This window comes from Pan paniscus, chromosome 21 (genome assembly GCF_029289425.2).
Source record: "Pan paniscus chromosome 21, NHGRI_mPanPan1-v2.0_pri, whole genome shotgun sequence".
Lineage (NCBI taxonomy): Eukaryota > Metazoa > Chordata > Mammalia > Primates > Hominidae > Pan > Pan paniscus.
Genome location: NC_073270.2, coordinates 67,986,780 through 68,010,785, shown reverse-complemented (window position 1 = coordinate 68,010,785; position 24,006 = coordinate 67,986,780). Strand labels below are relative to the sequence as shown.

The 24,006-nt window shown below is 62.3% G+C and overlaps 1 protein-coding gene across 3 annotated transcripts; it reads left to right on the top strand.

The window, feature by feature from the left end:
- Window positions 1-8,452: 8,452 nt before the first annotated feature.
- HRH3 (histamine receptor H3) lies at window positions 8,453-13,824 on the top strand. 3 transcript variants are annotated; one of them, XM_008963200.4, is made up of 4 exons: window positions 8,453-9,043; window positions 10,149-10,273; window positions 11,837-12,753; window positions 13,382-13,824. In XM_008963200.4, exons 1-4 carry the CDS (start codon window positions 8,791-8,793, stop codon window positions 13,407-13,409), a joined length of 1,323 nt encoding a protein of 440 aa, XP_008961448.2. In that variant the 5' UTR covers window positions 8,453-8,790; the 3' UTR covers window positions 13,410-13,824. The 3 variants fall into 3 exon arrangements, with proteins under 3 accessions (XP_008961448.2, XP_008961447.2, XP_034803416.1); XM_008963199.4 differs by having other exon boundaries at window positions 8,454-9,043; window positions 10,107-10,273; XM_034947525.3 differs by having other exon boundaries at window positions 8,455-9,043; window positions 10,107-10,273; window positions 11,837-13,824.
- Window positions 13,825-24,006: the final 10,182 nt, after the last annotated feature.

Genomic DNA, 24,006 nt, shown 5'->3' with positions numbered 1-24,006 from the left:
CACGCACAGACATACCCGGATGCACAGAGACGTGTACACTGACAGACGCAGACATAGACGCACGCATGCACACGCATGCATTCTTTGCCTGCTGCTTGGGAGCCCCCATCCTTCCTCCCCCAGCACACGGGGGCGGCCACATTCACTGGGTCCCAGCCCCAGCACTGATCAAAGCTGGGTTAGTTTTTCCAGCAGGCACCAGGTCCCCAGGAGCTGCCCTGGATCTGCGGGACTCCAGGGAGTCAACAGAGAGGGTCGTCCCCGTCCCTGTCCCCATCTCCGTCCTCGTCCTTGTAGAGCCCAGACTCCCCCTCCAGGACGAGGCTCCCTGAGCCCACCTGCTATGCTCAGCCCCTCCACGTGGCGCCTCTTCCCGACCTTCTGCAGGGGAAGAGGACCCAAGGCTCCAGGAGGGGTCAGGGTGCTGCGTTTGCCCTAGGGGTGAGGGCATACACTACCTGGGACCACGGTCAGCAGCTCTGGGAACAGCACAGGCAATGGGAAGACCTGGAATAACCCTGAAGGCTTCTGGGAGGAGGCACCCATAGGGGAAGGTGCCGGGTGGGGCAGAGCCTGAGGGGCGTGTGTCTGGGGAGGGGCATGGAGGTGCAGGAGGTGGGGACAGAGGGAGGAGGAGGGGCCACCTCCTCACCAGGCTTCAGGTTCCAGGGTAAGGCTGGCCTCTCAGCCTTACCCCGAGAATGGATCCAGGCGGCAGCCAGATGGAGACCGGCCTGCACAGTACTCACAATGGGCCTCCAGTGTGCCCGCCCCGTGGCCATCCTTGCTTCCTCCCCAAACAGACTACCCCACCCAGGTGGGAGGCATGGGGTGGACAGAGACGGGGCTAGCCCTCCAGCAGCCCTGGGCGGTGAGCACAGGTGTGCTGGCCACATGTCCCACGTTCTTGTCTGTCGCCCTCCACTAGATCCACCAGGCCCCTGCCTATGCTGACCTCAGCTGCTGGAGGGGAGGGCCCCAATGGCCTGTGTGTGGAGCAGCCAGGAGCACGTGGCCCCTGGCTGGCCTGCCTAGCCTTGCGCCCTGGATGGGGGTCTGCAGGATGGACCAGGGTCACCAAGACTGGTCCCCACTTGGTGGGGGACCTAGGCTGAGGGGGTGGGCAAGGTATTCAGGGCAGACAACAGCCGGGTCTCAAGGCACCCTGGCATGGGAAGCAGGAGGAGCTGGATGCCAACCAGCTTGACGGTCCAGACATCCCCCTCCCCCAGGGCCTGTCCCTACCTCTGGCCTGGCCCAGCGGCCCCCTGGCTTGATGCTTACCACTGTCCAGGGCCTGATTCACCCCCAGGCACCAGCAGGGATCGGGGTTCATGGCCTGGGTTTGGCTCGGAGGCCCCCCCAGGCAGTGCTGCTCTGTTGGATCATAGCCACAGGAGGCCCCACCAAATGCTCTTACGGATGGGGTGAGGGCTCCTGGGCTGGGGCTGGGTCCCCCACAGCTGGACTTGGGTTTGGGGCTGGGTCCCAGCTACCCTGGAGCCCTCTCGGCCTTTCAGAGGGTTCTGGAAAAGCACAGTGGAGACCGTTCTGCTTTCTGTCTTCTTTTCTGTTTTCTCTATCACGTCTTCATTCTTAGCCCACGGAGGGAGGCTGCACAGATGCAATCTGTTCCATTCATTCAGCGAATACTTCTCAGCCAGCCCTAGGAGGTGCACACTGCGCGCCAGCAACAGTCTGGTTCACACGGAGGGACTTTCCGGGGAGGCAGGAGCTCCTTTCCTCCGGCAAAGATTTTTTATTCCTCCAGTTTCTCCGGCAGCCTCTGCACTCACCGGGCTGTTGACCCTCAGATCAGACCTGGGTTCTCAAGACCGCCTCCAGGCACCACCTCCTCCAGGGAGCCTTCCCGGGATCACTCCTTCTTTCGTGCTTGATGTCTCCACCAGGCGCCATCCTTAGGAGGGAAGAGCGCTGGGTCAGGCTCCATTCAGTTCTGCACTCTCCCTGCCCCAGCCTCTGCCCTCGGACCCAGGCCCCAGGGCTCAACAGGTCCCCAGTCTCAGCAGGAGGAGCTGAGGTGTGATTGGAGCTTGGTTTTCTGGGGGCCGCTGTCCTGGCCTGTGGTGTGGGTGTGCCCCTGCCTCTTTATTTATTTTCTGTAGAGACAGGATCTGTCTGTGTTGCCCAGGCTGGTCTTGGGCTCCTGGTCTCAAGCAATCCTCCTGCCTTGGCCTCCTGAATGTTGGGATTACAGGCATGAGCCCCCACTCCCAGCCTGCGACCCTGTCCCTTAAGCTGGCTGTATCAGCCCTGGGTGAGCAGGGAGCAGACCCCGAGCGGGCTGCAGGCTTCCTTCCTACAGATGGACCACGGGTGGCTCCACAGCCATCCTGCCCGGGCCCCTTGAGACCTGCCAAACTGCCACCACCCATCACTGCCCCTCTCCCTGCTCTCTCAGCCTCACTTCTCACAGCAGCCAGGGAACAAGAGAAGCAGATGCCCCGAGAGAAGGTCATCTCTGCAGTCGCACTTTCCCTGCCGCCCCAACCACGGCCAGGCTCTCTGTGCCCAGGCCCACTGTCCCAGCAGGATGGCACTTGGACCCCTGAGGCATTGCTGGGGGATTAGGCAGGGGCTCCTCGCGGGGACCTCAAAGCAGCTTCAGGGATGACCACCACTACTCCCCCTCCACTCCTCGTGCATCCTCAGCCAGGGTTTGACTCCACCGTTGTGAGCTCAGGCATCACGATTGCCCAAGCCAGGCCAATGCCAGGCCAAAGCAGCTGATCCTGGGGTTCTGTTGGCTGAAAGGCAGCCTCCTCTCCTGCCTGGGGATGGAGGAGGGGACAGGGGAGTCACTTGGAGCTGCAGGGAGAGACCTCAGGGAGATAATCCCTGCCTGAGGATGAAGTGCACACAGGATAAGACGAAATGGAGGGAGCAACTGTACTTGAGCCCGGATGCAGCTGTGCCTGAAACTCACTGCCCCTGGACTTCGTGGGCGTAGGAAACAGCACCTGCTCCTTGTCCTTAGGCCCTTTGGAGTTGGGCTCTCTCACTTTCAACCAAACTATAGCAACTAATGTCTGGCTCTCCTGTCCCCTCTCTCCTTCCTACCACCCAAGTCTTGGGCCCAATTCTGCCTGGTCTGCAAAGGCAGGTAAACCAGACTCAACTTTTTATTCCAAGTTGGCGGCCTCAGACGCCATTCTTGTCACACCCAGGCCCTGAGCTCGTCAGGATGCACCCGGAGCTGGCTCAGAATGTCACGGGGGAAAAAAAGACATGGAACAAAAAAAGAAAAATTTACATTCCCATATTCAAATGAGCTCCTGCAGAAAGAGAGAAAGCAAATATGGGTTCCTTGGAAGAGGCGGCCCAGTGCTGGCCCCAGACCCCCACAGGTGCCTTGGCTGTAACTAGCAGGACAATTGTCCTGCACTGGCCCTGGCGGCCCCGCGCCTTACCCCCATATTACTCACCAGCAGCTGCGTCCCCATGCAGCAGAGACAGAGCACTGCGGGGACAGCACCTGGGCGCACCATCAGCTTTTCTGGGCACCAGAGATGCTGGCCGCAGAGCTGCTCCCCCGATGGCACAGGGTGATGGGAGGGCGTCCTGCTGTCCGCTGCTGTGACACCAGCATGGCCACCAGCCCAGAGTTCCTCTCATCCCAGCCCCTGACTGCCCATTTGACCAGTCTCATCTCTTGAACATCCCGTTGGCAATTCAGCCTTGGCGCCCTCAAACAGGGCACCTCTTCGTCCCCCAAACCTGCTCCCTCTGGTTCATTGTCAGCACCTTCTTTGAGGCATTTGAGCCCAAATTATGGAGTTGGGCTGGGCCCCTCGTCTCCTCTGCCCTCTCACACTTCACATGCCAGCTCATGTCAGAATCTGCCCAGGTCTGCCTGACCCCCACCGCCACCATCGCCTCCCACCTGGAGTCTTGCAACGCCTCCCCTCTGGTCTCTCTTCCCTCATCCACCTAGAGACCACTCTCCAATGCAGTCAGGGGATCGTGTAAAAGCGTCCCCCAGGCCCTCCTGGAGCACCTGTCTGAGAAAACATCAGCATCCTTGCAGCAGCTCAAGGGGCTACAAGACCTGCCCCTGGAACGCACTCCCCACGCCCCCGCCTGAGCTCCGGCCGCGCGAGCCTCCTCATTGTCCCTGGAACACGAACGTGCTCCACCCCTTGCCCTTCACTCCTGCTGTTCTCCTTCCTGGAACTCTGCTTCCTCCAATATCCACCTCCCTTTCTTCCCCCTTTGCTCGTGTGTCTCCTCAGTGGAAACTCCCTGACCACCCTTTCAAAACTGGAACCTGGGCTGTGGGTCCTCCAGGAAGCAGACGCCGAGACAGCGTGGGAGGTGGAGAGATGTGTCAGGGTGAGGCCTGTGAAGGATCAGGGGTCAGGGGACAGGGGCAGCTGAGCTGGGGCCCCGCCTGGCACGCGTCCCCTCCCTCCTGCACTCTCCCACCTCGGCTGTGGCCACTGCAGGTCCTGGAGGCTCACGCTCCTTCCCTGAGCCCTGGCCACTGGACCTTCTCAGGCTGGGGTGGCCACACTTGTCCATGCACAGAAACGATCAGGCCAGGGGGTGCCATGGCACCCAAGAGGGCCCTGAGTCTCACACCCACCCCCTCCCACCCCTCCTCTCCTGGAAATAGCAGCCCCACCTTCTCCTGCTGATCAGGGCCACTTACCCCGACAGAAAGGCGGCTCCTCGTCTTGTCTGCTGGAGCTCAGGAGCTCAAAGTGCCTGGGAGCCATCCACAGCTGTGTCCCCAGTGAGCAGGTGTCCCTCAGAGATGAGAAGCTTGAGCCTTGCAGAGCCCAGAGTTTGGAAAGCACAGATTCCCCTGAGGATGCTTGGGAGGGTGCCAGGCGGGGCCCCTCCTGCTCCTTCCCTGGTCCTGAAGGCCTGTGGTCTTCTTGTTGGAGACGTGACGCCATGGAAAGGACTCTGCTCTGTCATCCGTGTCTGCAGGGCAGAGTCAGCCTCGGAGGTGAGTGCCCCAGGCTGGTGTGCCTCTGGAGGCTGCTCCTGGGTGGTGTGGCAGCCCAGACCCTGGTGGGCCCATGGCCGGGGGGCCATGCCGGCTCTGCCTTCATGGGAAGAGGGTCCCCTGGCCAGATGCCACACTGTGTAGGAATCTCTGCCTGTGGATCTGAGGTCCATAGGCCCCTGGATTGCAGCGTAGGCTCAACAGGCAAGACAGGCCGACGCACACCCGGAGCAGGTCTGTGGTCCATGAGGGCTAGGGGAAGGGGACCCATGGAGCCATCTCACCAGCAGCTATTTGCTGTCATCAGAGAATGTCCCCTTCTTGGGGCTGGGTGTTGAACGCTTGCTGGCGGTCAGACATTCAGAGGCAGCAGCAGCAGGTGGGCCTTGGGAGGTGGGGGTCGGTGCCCTTTGGCCCACACGTAGCCTCCAGGGTGGCCACTGCACTTGGTGGGGCCGTGCTGCGCTCACTGCACTCACCTCAAACATCCCAGTTCGAGGGTGGCCAATGACAGGGGCTTGCTAATGTCACGTCTTCAGGGTGAATGGCTTCTTGTGGGTGTTTGCTTGTGATAGGAAACCAACAAGCTAGGCCCCCAGTCACGTGGCCATCCACATGGCTCTGGCCCAGAGCTCCTGTCTCCATCTCTAGTCCTTTTCCTCCCCAGCCTGGACCAGCCTGCCGGGACATTGGTCTCTGCCCATGAATACAGGGATGGTCTCCCCTGGCGACTTTCTTTTCTCATGACAACGTACACAACATAGCTGCTCCCTGGGACAGGGCCCCCCAGGGCTAGACGGGCTACACAGGGACCAGCCACATGCACCCTGCATTGCTGTGGCCACATCAAGCCGCACCCCAGAGGACAGTGGCCTCCTGTTTGGGCAAGGACAGGGGCCTCTCGCATGGTTGCTGGTCATGCTGGTGCGCTTGCTGGCCTCAGGCTGGGCTGGACATGTGGCCATGGAGAGGGTGCGCCTGCGTGACCTCGGGCGGGGGGCTCACCAGCGCTGCAGGGAGGCAAGTCCCGCCCAACTTTATGGTCTTGCAGGGGCTGGTGAGGTCAGGTACCAAGCACTCCCACCGAGTCTGGCTGAGTCTAGGGGGCGTTCACGGCCGCCAGCCACTGTCATCATCAGACCTCGGGGACAAGCCAGGCCCTCTCCTCTCTAGGCAGCCTCCATTTACAGCAGCTTAGAGAAGTTTGGTAACTCACCCGGGGTCACACAGTTGGGTCCCCACTGCCAGGGGCCAAACCCCGGGGCCTCCTTCTGACTTCCCACGAGGGTGCCCTGAGGTGACCCACAGGCGTGTGATGGATATGTGTCACCACTGTGGTGACAGGCTGCAGAAGTGGGTCCCCTGGCCGATGCCACGCTGTGCGGGATTCCCCGCCTGTGGGTCCAGATTCCATGGGCCCCTGGATCTTGGTGCAGCCTCCGCGGGGGTTTCAGTACAGCTGTGGGGCAGGTGTGGGCTGAGCTGTCCCCCCGAGGCTCTGGGGCAGAGAGAACACCAGGAAAGCTCCCTCTGTCTGGGTCATCTGGCTCAGGCCAGCACTGCCCAGGCTCTCCGGGGCTGGTCAGTTCACGGGGAAGCCTGGGCAGCTGTAGATGACAGGGGAGGAGGGGTGGGGAGGGAGAATGGCTGGGCGGGCCTCCAGACTCCTTCATCCTTGGTTCTGCTTGGGATTCCAATTTATATTCCCCATTCCAAGATGGGGACACTGAGGCTCCAGCCAGTGAAGGAGAGAGCCAGGGCCCCCTCTTAACCCCCACCCAATGCCATCTCCTGCAGCCTCAGTGGGTATTTGGGGAGGAGGAGGGCCTGGGGAGGAGTTCTCTCAACAAGGAGTTCTGGTTTGGGTGGGGACAGTGAGTCAAGAGCTGCAGCAGGCCTGGGTGGCAGCTCTGATGGCCCCACAGCCCCTTGCTGCCCAGCTCCATGGAACTTTTCCCCTTGAAAACTTTTCCCTGGTCCAGGCAGAGTCCCTCCACACTGGGTGAGTTGGGGTGGGGTGCAGGGAACGTGGGGGAGCCTGTATGAGGAGTAGGGTTTGCAGGTGGAGTGGGATGAGTACAACCAAGCAGTCAGAGAGGGAAGCCGAACCCCTCCCCCAAGAGCAGACTCCTAGAAGCCGTGAAATCGTGGGCTGACGGGTCCACGGGTCTGGGGGTTCCTTTCTGCAGTCAGCCCTGAGGTGGCAGCAGAGGAATCCCAGCTCCTCCTTCCCCAAAGTTTCTGAAGCGCCACTGGGGGCGAGGGGAAGGGGCAGGTCCCCACAGTATGGGGAAGCTGCTATAAGTAGGGGAGTGACGGTGCATGTCAGCGCCCGGGGTCCCCTCTGCAGCCCCTCCCCCAGACACGCGCACTCTGGCCTCTTTGAGGCACCAGGGATGCCTTCGGCTGCTTCCTTCTCCTGTGAGCGGAGTTGCTGCTTCCTTCTCCTGGGGCGCGGCTCCCTCCCTGCCTGCTGTCTGATGTGTGTCTCGCTCTTGGTGGGTCCTCAGCCTGGCGCTGGTGGCTGCTTCCCTGGCCTGTGGGTGTCTGTGTATCTGAATGTGGGCATGTCTGTCTGTCTGCCCTGAGTGTTTCAGGAGGAATCTGTCCTTGACCCGGTGTATCTGAGCGCATGTGTCTGGTGGTGGGGGCGCTCCCTCCTGCCACCTCTCCTCTCCTCCCCCGTCCCCTCCCACAGGCGCTAACACAGCCACCACCTGCGCCCTGAGCGCAGTGACCTCGTCTGTCCGCTGCAGTGGCGACTGCCCCTCTGTCCACAGGGGTCCGTGGCTGGGCTCCGAGCGGCTTGCTGCTCCCTCCTCAGCCTGAGGCCGCCGGAGCCCAGGCTAGACGCGCTCCCCTCCGGCTGGGTCCGCCCGGCGCCTCATCTTCCCTTATGTAACTCCACATCTGCCTGCGCCTTGCGGGTCACCCTGGACCCTGCACTGGGCCCTGTCCACAGGGAGGCTGGCATCCAGGGTCCGTGCAAACGGGAGGTGGAGCGGACCCCTGGTCTGGGCACCGGCTTTCCAAGACCCCCTCCTCCCCATCCCTTCTCCTCCAGACGTTCCTTGCCCCGGAGACCCACATTCCCAAAACATGCACCGAGGAAATGCCCCGCAGGGCAAGTCCCCAGAGCGCGGGTGCAGGCGTTTCCCCCACCCCCACCCCGGGTCCCCACAGGCGCCAGGGCTCTCCATGATGACCGGGCAGGGGTCACCAGGGCCGAGGGCACGGGAAAGGCCGAGCAACCCAGACCCCGGCTCCGAGTGCGCGGGCTGACTGACCGCAGGCGAGCCCCCAGACCCGGTCAAGCCCCGGCCGGGCTCCCAGCCAGCTGCTGTGAGCGCAGGGGCTGGGCTCCAGGCAGCCTGGCGGGCACGCGGCGCTGTCCGTGGTGCTGCCGGCGCCGGGCGGGGCGGGGGCGGGGAGGGGGCGGGGCGAGGGCGGCAGCCAATGGCGGGGGCGCTGCGCGGGGCGCGCGGGGCGGTGGGCTGGGCGCGGGGCGCACTCGGCTGCGCGTTGCGCTCCGGCTGCACGGTCGCACCGGCAGCGGCTCAGGCTCCGGCTCCTCTCCCGCTGCAGCAGCCGCGCTGCCGGCCCCACTGGGCTCGGATCCGGCCCCGGCCCCCTCGGCACCGCCTGCTCTGGCCCCGGCCCCGGCCCCGCGGACCATGCGCTGGGCGCCCCCAGGGGAACCCGACCCGGCCAAGGGCCCGCAAAGACGAGGCTCCCGGGCCGGGGCCCCTCCCGGCCGCCCAGCTCTCGGCCGGCGCCCTGCCCCGCGTCCCGGAGCCGCGTGAGCCTGCGGGGCCATGGAGCGCGCGCCGCCCGACGGGCCGCTGAACGCTTCGGGGGCGCTGGCGGGCGAGGCGGCGGCGGCGGCGGGCGGGGCGCGCGGCTTCTCGGCAGCCTGGACCGCGGTGCTGGCCGCGCTCATGGCGCTGCTCATCGTGGCCACGGTGCTGGGCAACGCGCTGGTCATGCTCGCCTTCGTGGCCGACTCGAGCCTCCGCACCCAGAACAACTTCTTCCTGCTCAACCTCGCCATCTCCGACTTCCTCGTCGGTAAATCCCCAGCCCCTGGCCGCTGGGGACCCAGGGGCGCCCAGCGTGGCCGGGCCAGCGGGGACTGGAGCACGGACCTGGGTGGCTCCCGCAGGCACACGCCCCACCAGGGGACCCGGCCTGGGAAGGGGGCGTCCGGAGCCCATGGGGTGGGGGGCACAGGCGAAGTTCCTTGCCACTCAGGCCTCGGGACAGGGGCTGGGGAGAGATGTCCCCGGGAAGGGACACGGGCACTGGGCGAGGCGCAAGGCGCAAAGGCAGCGGGTGCAGCTCTGGCTCCTGCGCTGTAGCCAAACAAAGGCTGCTGCGGACTTAGGACGCGCGGAGGGCGCAGTGGGGCGGTTTAGAGAAGATCTGGGGGAGGGGACATGGAAGGGGGATTTTTAGAGCTGTGTTGGGGGAAGGGACGGTGGGGAAGGTGGGGGTTGGGGGAGACGCTCGGAGGAGCGTGCTCTCACGTGTCCAGGCTCTGCTGCCGGCTGGGGGGCGGGGCACGCGGAGGGGGCTGGAACGCCAGACACCTGTTGGGGCTGTGAGGTGCGTCTCCCAGACGCTCCAAGCCCGCTTGGCAGTAGTAGTAGCGGCTGGCGGCTGGCGGCTGCAACCAAGTGCCCTTTCAGCCAGGAGAAAGGCTTTCTCCTTGTCTAAGCTGAGTCCGAGGGCTGTCCAACGCCAGGGTAGGGGCTGGAGTCCAGCGGGGGAGGGGAGAAGGAAATTGTCTTCTTTCCTCCTTTGGGGGCTGGGAGGGCTGGACAGAAGTCCAGGGAATCCCGACTCCAGGCTCTCGGGGGTCTTGTGGTGGCCAGAGTTCCCCATGCCTGGATCATCCCTCCTGCCCCCAGGCCCAGGGGACACAGATAGTGCTGGGAGCTATGTGGGGGTGAAGGCTGGCGGCAGGGCAGAGTTTGTGGTTGACACCAGGTGAAGGGGTGGCAAGATGAGGATGGCTAGTTCCAGAAAAGCAGCCACCATGTGACCCCAGGTCCCGCCGGTGTCTGCGCTTAGGTCCGTCTGGCCCCTGGCCCCTGGCTGCATGGTCCCACTGTGGCCCTACTCCCCACAGGCGCCTTCTGCATCCCACTGTATGTACCCTACGTGCTGACAGGCCGCTGGACCTTCGGCCGGGGCCTCTGCAAGCTGTGGCTGGTAGTGGACTACCTGCTGTGCACCTCCTCTGCCTTCAACATCGTGCTCATCAGCTACGACCGCTTCCTGTCGGTCACCCGAGCCGTGAGTCCTGGGCTGCGGAGCTCCTGTTCACTCCGCAGGGACAGTCGGGACGCCCATGGGAGGCACCTGGGTGGGGACGGCCACTTCTGAGTTGTGGGCAGAAGTGGGCTTGGTCCCACTGGCTTTGCTGCTGACACATGGGCCACTCGACGGCCAGCTGCCCACTCGGGGCCATGGCTGCAGCCAGACTGACCTGGCCCAGGCAGGAGATGGGGAATCTGGACGCAGATGGTCCTGAAGGCAGGGCTGTCGCTGCAGCCCCCGCCCTGGGGCAGGTCCACAGTCCCCGGAGTTAAGGGAGGATCTGGGGCCAGAGGCCCTGGGTGACATCCCTCCCACATGCGTGTGTGCAGCGTGCACACACACACAGGCCCCGGGAAGGCAGGCGGCAGATCCTGGCTCCGCAGATTTCCCTTCGTGGGAGCGGCCACCTGAGTCAGGGACCCTGCCCCACCCAGGCTCCCGCATCGGGGCCATGCAGCCCAGGGAGCCACTGCTGAAGTCACACCTTCCCCTTCTCATCTCCTTGGCAGCTCACCTCCCCAGGGCTTTATGGGGGCCTCTGCAGGACTGAGGGCAGGTTGTTTGGTTCTAGCCTAGAAAGGCTAAGAGACAGGGTGCAAAGAGCATGGCTTTGGGTTCCTCTTGAGCCCATCCCCCTGTGGTCTCTCCCTCCTTTCCTGGAGCCACCAGGCATGGGGCACAAGGAGAGCTGCCACGAAGGGTAAAGCGGCCGAGCAGAGAGCCTGGCATGGGGGTGCTCTGCCCACCTCTCATTAGCAATAGCTGTGAACATTGCTCCCGCCGTCACCAAGGTAAACACCATCAGGCTGGTGGGGGAGGGTGGCAGGGGCTCTCAGGTCCTCCTCCTCGAGCTGTCCTACCTGAGACCCCTCAGTGGGATCCCTTGGCCCTCCTGCCCCCTGCCCCCACCAGCTGGTTGCTCTCTGCCCTGAGGAGGGCCCTGCCCTCTCTCCCTCTTCTTCCCAAGAGGCCCTGATGTCGATCTGGGATGCTTTGTTCTGTGGCGGGGCGGGGGATGTCTCCCAGCAGTGGGCCAACTTGTGGCTTCACTCCTGCACCTCCAGCTCCCAGGGGTGCGAGCACCTGTGCAGGAGGGGGCTGGACCTCCCACCCCAACCTCTGCAGATGGCTCAGGCCTTTGCAGGATCAGGATGCATCATGTCAGAAACAGCTGTGTGTGCACGTGGTCTGGGGCTGATGCTGAGTCTGGTCCCAACGGTGCAGGGGCCAAGGACAGGACCCCCAGGGAGCTCACAGCTGGTAGGGGGTGGTAAACAGGCAGCCTAGCAGAGAGTGAGGGTTCAGGTTGGTCCCAGGGAGCTTCTGAGGCTCTCACTGAGTGTGGCAGGGCACCAGTCCGGGACCCCAGTGGGGAGGGTTAGAGGAAGGGAGGGGAAAGAGGGAGGGAGGGAGGACAGGAGGGGAAAGGAGGAGCATTGCTGCTGAGGGAAGGGCCCACATAGGGGCCCACAGGCTACGGGGGCGCACCCAGTCCAATATTCCTTCCGCCCCGCCCCTGACCAGCCTGCCCTTCTGCAGGTCTCATACCGGGCCCAGCAGGGTGACACGCGGCGGGCAGTGCGGAAGATGCTGCTGGTGTGGGTGCTGGCCTTCCTGCTGTACGGACCGGCCATCCTGAGCTGGGAGTACCTGTCCGGGGGCAGCTCCATCCCCGAGGGCCACTGCTATGCCGAGTTCTTCTACAACTGGTACTTCCTCATCACGGCTTCCACCCTGGAGTTCTTTACGCCCTTCCTCAGCGTCACCTTCTTTAACCTCAGCATCTACCTGAACATCCAGAGGCGCACCCGCCTCCGGCTGGATGGGGCTCGAGAGGCAGCCGGCCCCGAGCCCCCTCCCGAGGCCCAGCCCTCACCACCCCCACCGCCTGGCTGCTGGGGCTGCTGGCAGAAGGGGCACGGGGAGGCCATGCCGCTGCACAGGTATGGGGTGGGTGAGGCGGCCGTAGGCGCTGAGGCCGGGGAGGCGACCCTCGGGGGTGGCGGTGGGGGCGGCTCCGCGGCTTCACCCACCTCCAGCTCCGGCAGCTCCTCGAGGGGCACTGAGAGGCCGCGCTCACTCAAGAGGGGCTCCAAGCCGTCGGCGTCCTCGGCCTCGCTGGAGAAGCGCATGAAGATGGTGTCCCAGAGCTTCACCCAGCGCTTTCGGCTGTCTCGGGACAGGAAAGTGGCCAAGTCGCTGGCCGTCATCGTGAGCATCTTTGGGCTCTGCTGGGCCCCTTACACGCTGCTGATGATCATCCGGGCCGCCTGCCATGGCCACTGCGTCCCTGACTACTGGTACGAAACCTCCTTCTGGCTCCTGTGGGCCAACTCGGCTGTCAACCCTGTCCTCTACCCTCTGTGCCACCACAGCTTCCGCCGGGCCTTCACCAAGCTGCTCTGCCCCCAGAAGCTCAAAATCCAGCCCCACAGCTCCCTGGAGCACTGCTGGAAGTGAGTGGCCCACCAGAGCCTCCCTCAGCCACGCCTCTCTCAGCCCAGGTCTCCTGGGCAGCTGGCCCTGCTGCCCCCCACCCGGCTCGTTCCCCCAGGGGTGAGCCCCGCCGTGTCTGTGGCCCTCTCTTAATGCCACGGCAGCCTCTCTTAGGCCACCCACCCTGCCATGGAGGCGCCTTCCTGGGTTGGCCAGAGGGCCCCTCACTGGCTGGATTGGAGGCTGGGTGGCCGGCCCTGCCCCCCACATTCTGGCTCCACCAGGAGGGACAGTCTGGAGGTCCCAGACATGCTGCCCACCCCCTGCTGGTGTCCACCCTTCGCAGTTACTGGTTGGTGTTCTTCCCAAAGCAAGCACCTGGGTGTGCTCCAGGCCTCCTGCCCTAGCAGTTTGCCTCTGCACGTGCACACACCTGCACACCCCTGCACACCCCTGCACACACCTGCACACCGTCCCTCTCCCCAGACAAGCCCAGGACACTGCCTTTGCTGCCTTCTGTCTCTTGCATAAGCCTCAGGCCTGGCCCTTTCACCCCTCTTCCCACCAACTCTCTCTGCCCCCAAAAGTGTCAAGGGGCCCTAGGAACCTCGAAGCTGTTCTCTGCTTTTCCATTCTGGGTGTTTTCAGAAAGATGAAGAAGAAAACATGTCTGTGAACTTGATGTTCCTGGGATGTTTAATCAAGAGAGACAAAATTGCTGAGGAGCTCAGGGCTGGATTGGCAGGTGTGGGCTCCCACGCCCTCCTCCCTCCGCTAAGGCTTCCGGCTGAGCTGTGCCAGCTGCTTCTGCCCACCCCGCCTCTGGGCTCACACCAGCCCTGGTGGCCAAGCCTGCCCCGGCCACTCTGCTCAGCCAGGACCTCTGGGGGTTGTTGGGAGGAGGGGGCCCGGCTGGGCCCGAGGGTCCCAAGGCGTGCAGGGGCGGTCCAGAGGAGGTGCCCGGGCAGGGGCCGCTTCGCCATGTGCTGTGCACCCGTGCCACGCGCTCTGCATGCTCCTCTGCCTGTGCCCGCTGCGCTGCCCTGCAAACCGTGAGGTCACAATAAAGTGTATTTTTTTATTGGTGCTGATTCCTGAGGACTTTGTGGGGTGCTCAGAGCCTTCGTGCTTTGAGGAGAGACTCCAGGGAGTCCAGAAACCACTGAGAAGCAGGCATGAGGCTGAGGGCTCTGTGTTTTCTTCTAAGTCAGGGGACTGCAGTGGGGATGAAAGACCAGCCTGCCACACCAGGGTTTAATCCCAAGAAGGGTTTCATGTGCCCTACCGCCAGACCCCTGCACTTCTCAGGACCTGGCTGGCGGGTGAGGAGATGCAGCCCACGCCCTGCTCAGGAGGGGCCCGCTCTGGCCCTGAGAACACAGACATGCAGCCTTCCTGCCCCCAGGACAGGTGCCTCATCTTTCTTGGTCAGGAGCAGGGTTGCACCCCAGCAAAACTCGGGACCCAGGGAGGATCATGGCCATGCCCAGCGTGTGCAGGGGCTGAGTGGCAGAGGGACTGCAGTGACCAGAGGGGAGGGATTGGGCTAGCTGGCTGGAGCTAGGCTGGAGGGGCTGCTAGAAGGGATGACCCTGGAGCAAAGGCATCTTTGGGAGAGGAGCTGTCCTGGGCAAAGGCCTGGAGGGGGGACTGAGGGTGCAGGATGAGGACGCTGGGAGGAAGATGGAGGGAGGGAAGGTAGCACCCTTCGCTGTGGCCCGTGAGCCTTTAATCCCGAAGGCCGTTGCACCTGCTCCAGGGGCCCCAGGAGAGGGAGGCGGACACCAGCCCGAACCCAGGCAGATGCTGGTCCACACCTAGGTGCTCAGAGGCCACTTGGAAACCAGACAAGCCCAACCTAGGTGAGATGCAAACTCGGTGGGCCAGGTGCCACCTCCCCCAACGTCGCCTCCCCCAGCTCCAGCCTCCAGGGTCCTGACGTCTCTGAGCCCACTCTACTGACAGTGCAGCCTTGCTAGGCACGCTTCTGCTCATATCCTTCCTTCCTACCCAGGGAGAGAATCTCGCCATTTTCTGGCTACTCTCACAGCCAGTGCTGGGGGTGGGGTGGAGGGTCCACCTGGGCAGGGAGACCCGCATCTCCCCCTCAAAGCACCACTTCCCAGCCATGCCAGCTCTCAGCACTGCAGAGGGGAAGCTAACAGCAAAATGCCTCACCTCCAGACTTTTTTCACACCCTGAAGCTAGAAGCTAGACCTGCACTTTTGTTTTCCAAACTCCCCGGAAACTTCTCCCAGAATCTGAAGCTCCACACCCCCTCCAACCCCCATGCCCACTCTCCTTCCCCCCGCCCCGTCCCTGCTCTCCCTCCCCCACCCATCCCTGCTCTCCTTCCCCCCATCCCTGCTATCCCTCCCCCCATCCCCGCTCTCCCTCCCCCATCCCCGCTCTCCCTCCCCCCATCCCCGCTCTCCTTCCCCCACCCATCCCCGCTCTCCTTCCCCTACCCATCCCCGCTCTCCTTCCCCCACCCATCCCCCCTCTCCTTCCCCCCATCCCTGCTCTCCTTCCCCCACCCATCCCCCCTCTCCTTACCCCCCCATCCCTGCTCTCCTTCCCCCACCCATCCCCCCTCTCCTTACCCCCCTGATCCCTGCTCTCCTTCCGGCTCCTGGACTTCTGACTGCCTCCCAGACACTCAAGTGACCCCTCTGAGACAGGCTCCTCTTCCTGGGCAGAAGCCACACAAGGCCCCTCTTAGTGACAGAGGGAGGGGCAAGACGGGACACCTGGGCCTTCTTCATAATTCTAGCCCCAGCCCGTGTGCACCTCTGCCCCTGGGGCTGGGCACAGTCCCAAGCGGAGCTGGAACCATGATGGCAGATGTCACTTTCAGAGTGGGGCGCCCCTTCTGCCTCTGGGAGGCCCTGAGGCTCCTCCAGCAGGCCAGCCGTTGGCCTCCCCTGCGGGCCCCCCGTAACACCCAGCCTGGCTCCGCAGCCAGGGTGTTGTTCCCGTAGCCGAGAGCTGTCTGGGAAAGGACAAAGAACTGTTCTCTGCAGTGATGGACGCTTCTGTGCCGACAACCCAGCAGAGCCCTGGCTGCCCCTCCGCCCGGCCCTGCTAAATGGCTACAAATTGGAAGATAAAAGCACAGGCTTTCAAGCAATTTTGCCTTCAATCTCTGGAAACTGCTGCTCCCTGGAGCTCCTGTGCGGGATGGAGGAGGAGAGAAGAAAGACACCGAGTCTATTGGGCCCGAGTTCTGCAGCAAACAAACACACAAGGGGGCCTCTCTCTGTGAGTGAGCATCTTGGAGGGGAGACAGAGCCTGCAGGCCCCGGGCTGGAGCTGCCGCCTGGGTGTCTGCCCACCCAGGCCACTGCTGTTTACTGAGCACCTGCTGTGTGCCAGGCATGGTGGTGGGGAGCGGGCTGCACAGGGCAAGCACTCATGTGGTCCCCGAGCTTCTGTGAGCTGGACCAACGAACAGCCAGCCTTGAGTCCCTGAGGAACAGGACGTGCTGGGGACACAGGGGGCTACCATGGTGCATGTGGGTAGCCTGGCCACCTAGCGGGGCCACCCTCGGCCCTTCTGTTGCAGGAGACAGGGCTGCAGCCAGGCCCTGGGTGGTCCTCAGGAAATAGGGGCCCAGGCCCTCAGAGGCTGCCACTGGCTGTGTGTCTGGCCACCTCACCTGCCTCGTGCTGGTTCTGGGGTGCCCCTGGGACACGTTCTGGGCACACGCTGGGTGGGGATCCTTCCCAGCTTGGGATGAAGCCCCTGAGCTCTCAGGGTGCCCAGCAGGCAACCCCATTTCCGTCCTGTAGGAAAGGCCCAGTTACTGGTGAGCCAGGGCCACAGCGAGGGACAGCTGGGGCCCCAGGCAAGGCTTCTGGAGCCCTGACCTGGGGGACACATGGCTGCCTGGCACTGTCTCTCTGGGCCCCCAGACCACACAGTGCTTATAGCCGGGCCTGGAGGTATGAAGAGCCTTTTGTCCAACATTTACTGGCACTCTCCTGGGTGCCAGGTCCAGGTGGGGAACCCTATGCCCTTGAAGCCATCTTGGGAGGCACGGACACGCTTCGTTCTACAGATATGAGAACCAGGGTTTGGGAGGCTGGTGACACCTCTGTCCCACGCCACCCTCGGCAGCTGGGAGTGCAACCAAGACTGGACGCCAGGTGTGACTCTGAAGCCCATGCTCTTTTGGCTCCATCATGCTGTCCCTGAGTGCCTACTGTGTTCTGGGCACCAGGCAGGTGTAAGTAGCTCCCCCCACTCCCGTGGACTGTGCCCTCTTGGGGGACACCACTGTGTGCAGTTGCTGGTGGGGGTACCCCCTGGGACAGAGAGCAGAGTGGGACATCCAGGAAGCCTCTGTGGGCCTCAGAACTGGACCTCAGCTCTGCTGATCCTCACAGGAAGCATCTATGGAGTGCCACCGGGGTCCCTCCATCGTGCCGGGCACAAGACCCCACTCAGCCAAGCTGGGGCAGGAGCTAGGGGAAAGAAAAGAGAGGAGCAGGGGGTGGGCTGTGGAGCCCGAGGTCCCAGTTGCCCAGGTCAGGCAGAAAGTGTGTCTGGAGGGGAAACTGAGGCCTGGCGTACGGGGATTGCCCCAGCCCACCCAGCAGGTCTGCATTAAGGCTGGGACTAGAATCCAGACTTCCTGGGAGGGTGCCAGCCCCGACCCTTCCTGTCCCTGCCCGTCTAAGAGGCCAGGCCGGGGGTCCCTGGGCCTCGGCTTCTTCCCCTGCAGAATGCGCTCGGCCACGCTCGGGGGTGGATGGAGCAGTGGTTGGTGAGTGGCCTCTGCCTGGCCCTCCGAATCCAGTTGGCACCACTCTCCCTGCCTGGCTGCAGCTCAGCAGGCCCCTCGCCCCCGCGGGCAGGAAGCGGCTCTGGCGCCCGCTGCAGGCCTCCCCATCATTACCGAAAATTGCTCCATTGTTGGCGGTGCACGCACCTGCTCGCAGCAGACAGCACTGTGCTAACGTCATTAAGCGCCGGGCCTCTCAGCAGGCAGGGCTGGAGGTGGCCGGCTGGAGGAGGCTGGGAGAGGTCGCTAAGGTCCCTGGAGGGTCGCCTTCTCCCCACCCCCTCTCCTTCCTTTCTCATGGGTTGGAAATGAGCATGGGGTCTGGAGTCGGCTGGACTGGAAGGTCGGTCTGACTGGGGCCACTTCCCAGCGGTGTGACCTCAGACAGGTCCCTCAGCCCCTGGGGACCAAACAGTGCCCCCTTCACCACTGAAGTCTGGTAAGGATGGAGGGATGTCTTGCTCCCAATGCCCCTGGGGGCCAAACCCCTCCCCGGACCTGATGGTACATCCAAGGACTGGTGCTGGGGGAACATCCAGGGTCTGCCGATCCTGGAGCAGGAGGCAGGGTCAAGGGTCAAGCTCCAGAGGGGTCTCAGTTTCCCTTTGAGGACACACAGGGGTCCGTGGAGGGGTAGAAGCCCAGCAGGGCTGGAGCAGGGAGGGGCAGGGCCAAGGTTCAGGGGTCCCTTTCTGGCGCCCGCCTGGGAGGAATCCTCTTGCTGCCAGGCACATGTGACACGCTCAGGCCGTAGTAACAAGAAGAACAGCTTCTGGCCCACAGCACGACGTTTTCAGCACTGTTCTGAGCCCTTTCCTCAGCTAAACCCATCTTGTTGAAGGAGGTTAAGTGGCCTGGTGGACATCACACAGCTAACCTGGGACTATTTTCCCAACCCCTCAGCTCTCAGGGACACGTCAGGCACCTGTTCAGGAGACGCAGTTTTCTCTGGGGAACCACTGCCCCTCACTCTGGTAGGCTCGGCAGGGCCAACTCCACCCCTGGGCTCCAGGGTTCACGTGGGTCTCAGCCATGGCTCGGCGCCATCACCACAATGGGTCTGGGGTGACACACATCACATCCCCAGCCCCGCCAGTGGGCGGCAGTCCTGGGACTCTGGCTGGAAACCTGAGAAGGAGGTGCCCTCTCCAGCTGGAACGGCCGTCCTGGCCGCCTTCGAGGCTGCCCTTGCCGAGGCTGCCTGGTGGAGGGAGTCTGCCTGGAGCAGACAGCAAGGAAGAAAGCCAAGCTGAGAGCTGGGGGGAGGCGGATTCCCCATGCTGTCGTACCTGAGCACCTGGATCCAGCCCTGCCTGAAGCTAGACCTGGGGCTTAATGTTTAACAAATTACCAAGTCCACCTTCTTTCCTAAAGCCCATACAAGAAGCATTTTTATAACTGGAGTGGGAAAAATCCTGCCAGGTGAGACTCTGCCCAGGCTGGCATCCTCTCTCTCAGGGGAGAACAGGTCACTCCTGCCCAAGGGAGGTCTATGGCTCTGACTAATGAAAAGTGGGGAAGTTAGAAGATTTTCTGATAGATAATAGTGTGTTTGTCACGGTTGCGGCAGGAAAGGCATCTCCCAACACTGCAAGCTCTGGAGAGAGGACGGTGCTGTCCTTTCTGTCCACAGGAGGCGTCCATGAGATGCCTCGCCCAGGCGGCCTGCCTCGAGTGGCCCCAGCAGGGAGAGGCTTCAGCCCCTGCCCACAGCCTGTCCAGACCACCCCCTCAGGTGCTGGAAGAAGGCAGGGGAGGCTTCGGGGAAGGGTGTACCTCGTTCCCCTAAACCCCTGGCGGTCCTCTCCCCCAGGTGGCCCCGTCTCCCGGCACCCCCTCCCGGGAGGCACCACTAAGGAAAATCAGTGTTGAAGCCACTCTCCCTGTCACCACCTCCCCCTTGCTTGGGTCACTACCTCCTTTCCTTGGGGTCACCAGATAAGAAGCAGGACGCTCCTTAGGGTCACCAGATAAGATGCAGAGCCCTGAACTTCAGTGTCAGGATGAATAATGTTTCAGTGTGCACCTCACATGCAGTGCACTCTTCATTGTAAATCCAAAATTCCACTCTAGCAGCGTGGGCTGCGCCTGCCTGAGCAAACCTGCCCACTCCCTTTTCTCTCCCTCCAAGGCCCTCCCTCCGCTGACGGGGACACTGGGGGTGGGACGGGGTGCTGAGTTTTAAGAAGCCACGAAGCTCTTTGGCAAGGAAGAGAAGGGGCTAGGGTTGGGGTTGGGTGGGGGACTGGGGGAGTGGCTTCCTGGGACCTGGACCCTGGGGCCTGGTAGGGGGCGGCAGGCTGGGCACCAGGGGTGTGGGTTGCCCAGCACACGGGGTTGGGGGGGCACGCGGAGCCTAGCCACCAGACCCATGCGGCTCTGCTCCACCCTTGGCTGGGGATCCCAGGTGACACCCGGGACCCCTGTGAGCCCAGAGGATCCTGAACAGGGAAGGTGCCCCTCTGTGCCCAGGCAGGGTGAAGGGAGACTGCTCCAGGCCCAGGCGGGGAAGGTATGGCCTTGGCTCATTGGCTGGGTCTTGTTATCCCCACTGGACTGAGGAGGGAACAAGGCAGGGGGAGTGAGACACCCCCGCCCCCACCCTCAACACCCAGCCGGGCCACGGCCAGGCCTGTTCCCCTGGAGGCCATGGCAGAAAGCTGAATGATTTCCTGGCTCTGGGGAACATCATGGATCCATTGGGACCCATTGATTTTTTGCAAAGAAGCAATTTTTTTTTCTCCTAAGGAACCAGACGATTACAAGAAAGAAAAAACGATCAGGTAGCCCTGTTTCTCGCAAGCCCTGTCCCCAGCACCCACTCCTGGGGAGGGGTGGTAGTTCCCATGCAGGCCTGTCTTGCACCCCATGGGTTCAGCAGCCTGTGGGCCATCAGGTCATTAGGGCACATCCAGGGACCCTGCCCCTGTCTTGCCTGTGTGGCTAACCCCATGTCACATGGAGGAGCCTAGGGTCCTCTCTGACTGTCTGGCTCCTTTCAGAAGTGGAGACCCTGGCCTGGGGGTAGGGCTGTTGGTGGAGCCAGTCCTGGCAGTAAGAATATGAATTATTCGAACAGCAGGCAGGGTTGGGCCTGCCGTGCGTCCTCCGTACGGCCTCTTCCTGGCGGTGCTGCTGGAGATGTCCCCAGATCCAGGATCCTCGGCAGCGGCAAAGCCCAGGAGGGATGTTTCCTGCAAAATTCTAACACCAACGGGTGTGCAGCCTGCAGAAAAGTTTGCTTTTGTTTTCAGCTGACCTCACGCTGTCTTCTTCTAGCAGAGATTGGGCAAGAGCACCAGGAGGGGACAGTCCCAGGAGGGCTGGGGTGGTTGCAGCCCGAACATTCCATGGAGCCTCCAGGAGCTCGCCAGAGGGCAGTGGGCTCCCGACGCCTTGACTTTTCCTCTTTCGAGATTGTTGTAGATTCCATGCTGTTGGGTGCAACACTACAGAGACCCCACATGCCCTTTATCGGCTTCCCCCACAGGGAAGCTTGGGTGAGCCACCCTCTAAGACCACAGCACACGCCATCACCGCACGCAGGACACACGCCATCGCCGCACGCAGGTTCCCACTCCCCTGCACTCGTGTGTGTGTGTGCATGTTTAGTTTTATGTCATATATATATATAAAATGTTTTTTTTTTGAGCCAGAGTCTTGCTCTGTCGCCCAGGCTGGAGTGCAGTGGCACGATCTCGGCTCACTGCAAACTCAGCCTCCTGCATAGCTGGGACCACAGGTGCCCGCCACCACACCCAGCTAATTTTTTTGTATTTTTAGTAGAGATGGGGTTTCACTGTGTTAGCCAGGATGGTCTCGATCTCCTGACCTCGTGATCCGCGCACCTCGGCCTCCCAAAGTGCTGGGATTACAGGCGTCAGCCACCGCGCCCGGCCTATGTCATATTTTTCATCGTGGTGATAAACATAAAAGTTCACCACTTGAGCTATGTGAAGTGTGCGGTTCAGTGGCTCTCCCATCACCACCCTCCACCTTCAGAGCCGGTCATCTTCCCAGCCTGAAACACTCAGCCAGTAGGATTCTTTCGCATGTGCAGACTCGTGGCCCCACCGCCAACACACAGGGTGATGGTCTGAGGACCCTGGCACGGCCCTTTTGTGTCCACGGCTACCTCCACCCTCCCGCCCTCCTCAGCCCCTGAGGACCACCAATCCATTCTCCTCATCGTTTCTGGAACACTCTGTAGAGGGAACCATCGTGTGTGACCTCCTGGCACTGGCTCTCCCCGGCTTGACACCTGCGGTCCCCAGGTGGACACCATGCACGCAGAGCTGCACCCCGCCCCGCCAAGCACTGCCGCACCCCGCGGCTCTGCAGCCTCTTTAGTGGCACCAGGGCAGGCCCCCGGCACGTGTGTTCACTGACGAGACGCTCCGGTTGCCTCAGCATGTCTGCCCTTCAGGCCTCCATCCCGGGGCCAGCGCCGACCCAGGCACTGCGCACAGACAAACGAGGCCTCTGTTCTCCAGGAGCTTAGGGCGGGCGGGGGGTGACAGCGGCTAACGTGAAGTGTGGAAAGTGCGTGCACGAGAGGGTGGTGGGCCCAACTGTGCAGAGCCTGGGCGCGTGTGGCTGTCTTTGGCTTTTTGACTAGAGGGCATTTCACGGGGTGTCTGGGCAGGGCACGGGGTCACAGGGATCAGCAACACCAAAGCCTGCAGTCCAGGGAGTGGCCTCAGCATGGCTGAGACATAGGAAGGGGCAGTGGGGCTGGTGCTGTGGGCACCAGGGACTCCCAGTGAGGGGCCTGGCTTCCTGGCACAGCCACATGGGAAGACTGAGGGGCCCGGGCACCAAGTAGGGGAGACGTTAGCAGGCCACTGCCATTGTCCAGAGCGGGGTGGAGGTGACAGGCACGGCGGGACCTGGGGTGGACCCGGGGGCAGAGCTGCTGTGCTGGGGAGGTGAGGAGGCAAAGGCCCCACGCGACACTGAACTCAGCATAGCACGTGCGCCAGGAAGCACACACGACCACAAGATGGAAAGGGAGGCCGGGAGTGGAGGCTCACACCTGCAGTCCCAGCACTGTGGGAGGCTGAGGCGGGCAAATCGCCTGAGCTCAGGAGCTCGGGACCAGCCTGGCCAACATGGTGAAACCCTGGCTCTACTAAAAATACGAAAATTAGCTGGGCATGGTGGTACATTTCTGTAATCCCAGCTATTCAGAAGGCTGAGGCAGGAGAATGGCTTGAACCTGGGAGGTGGAGGTTGCAGTGAGCCAAAATCGCGCCACTGCACTCCAGCCTGCATGACAGAGCAAGACTCTGCACCGCCCCCACCGCCACCAAAAAAAAAGATGGAAAGGGACACTGCTTGGGGTCAAACAACGTGCCCCCAAATCCACATCCACAGAACCTCAGAATATCACTATTGGAAATGGGGTCTGTGCAAATGTAACTAAAGATCTCAAGATGGGACCATCCTGGGTTTAGAGAGGCCCAAATCCCACAACTGGCTTCCAGAAGATAAGAGGACAGACACACGGGGAAGTTACATGAAGACAGGGCAGGGGCGGGAGCCTTTGCCACTGCTAGCCGAGGATGGAGCAGGAAGGACCTCCCTGGCCTTGAGAGGCCTCACCCCCCACAAACAAGAGAATCCACTTAGGTTTTTTTTGTTTTTGTTTTTTTCTTGAGACAGAGTCTCACTGTGTCACCCAGGATGGAGTGCAGTGGCGCGATCTTGGCTCAAGTGATCAGGGGTTCAAGCGATTCTCCTGCCTCGGCCTCCTGGGTAGCTGGGACTACAGGTGTGGGCCACCACCCCTAGCTAATTTTTACATATTTTTTAGTAGAGATGGGGTTTCACCATGTTGGCCAGGATGGTCCTAAACTCCTGACCCCAGGTGATCCGGCCGCCTCGGCCTCCCACAGCGCTAGATGACAGGAGTAAGCCCGCATGCTCGGCCAACTTCTGTTAAGTCACCCGGTTTGTGGCTCTTTGTCACAGCAGCCCCAGGAGACTGATAAGGAATAGATAAAACTTCATTTTCAAATGGACACACTATGTTTCCCACAGCGCTCAGGAGACTGATAAGGAATAGATAAAACTTCATTTTCAAATGGACACACTACGTTTTCCTACAGCGCTGCTGTGGAGCTTGGCTTCTACAGGGGATGCTCAGGGCAAACCCCTCCTCGCCCGTGTCCAAGTGGAGGGTGGCAGGGCCCCAGGGCACCCAGACTCCACCCCACCTGGGCTGCGGCAGGAGAACTGCTTGAACCCAGGAGTCGGAGGTTGCAGTGAGTGGAGATCGCGCCACTGCACTCCAGCCTGGGTGACAGAGTGAGACTCCATCTCTCTCTCTCTCTCTCTCTCTCTCTCTCTCTCTCTCACACACACACACACACACACACACACACACTGAGTTTCAGGCCAGGCGCAGTGGCTCACGCTGGTAATCCCAGCACTTTGGGAGGCCAAGGTGGGCAGATCACCTGAGGTCAGGGGTTCGAGACCAGC

Coding starts and splice junctions, on each gene's coding strand:
- HRH3 (XM_008963199.4), top strand. CDS start 8,791: ATGGAGCGCGCGCCGCCCGACGGGCCGCTGAACGCTTCGGGGGCGCTG. Junction 9,044..10,106: donor CATCTCCGACTTCCTCGTCG/GTAAATCCCCAG, acceptor TACTCCCCACAG/GCGCCTTCTGCATCCCACTG. Junction 10,274..11,836: donor TCCTGTCGGTCACCCGAGCC/GTGAGTCCTGGG, acceptor GCCCTTCTGCAG/GTCTCATACCGGGCCCAGCA.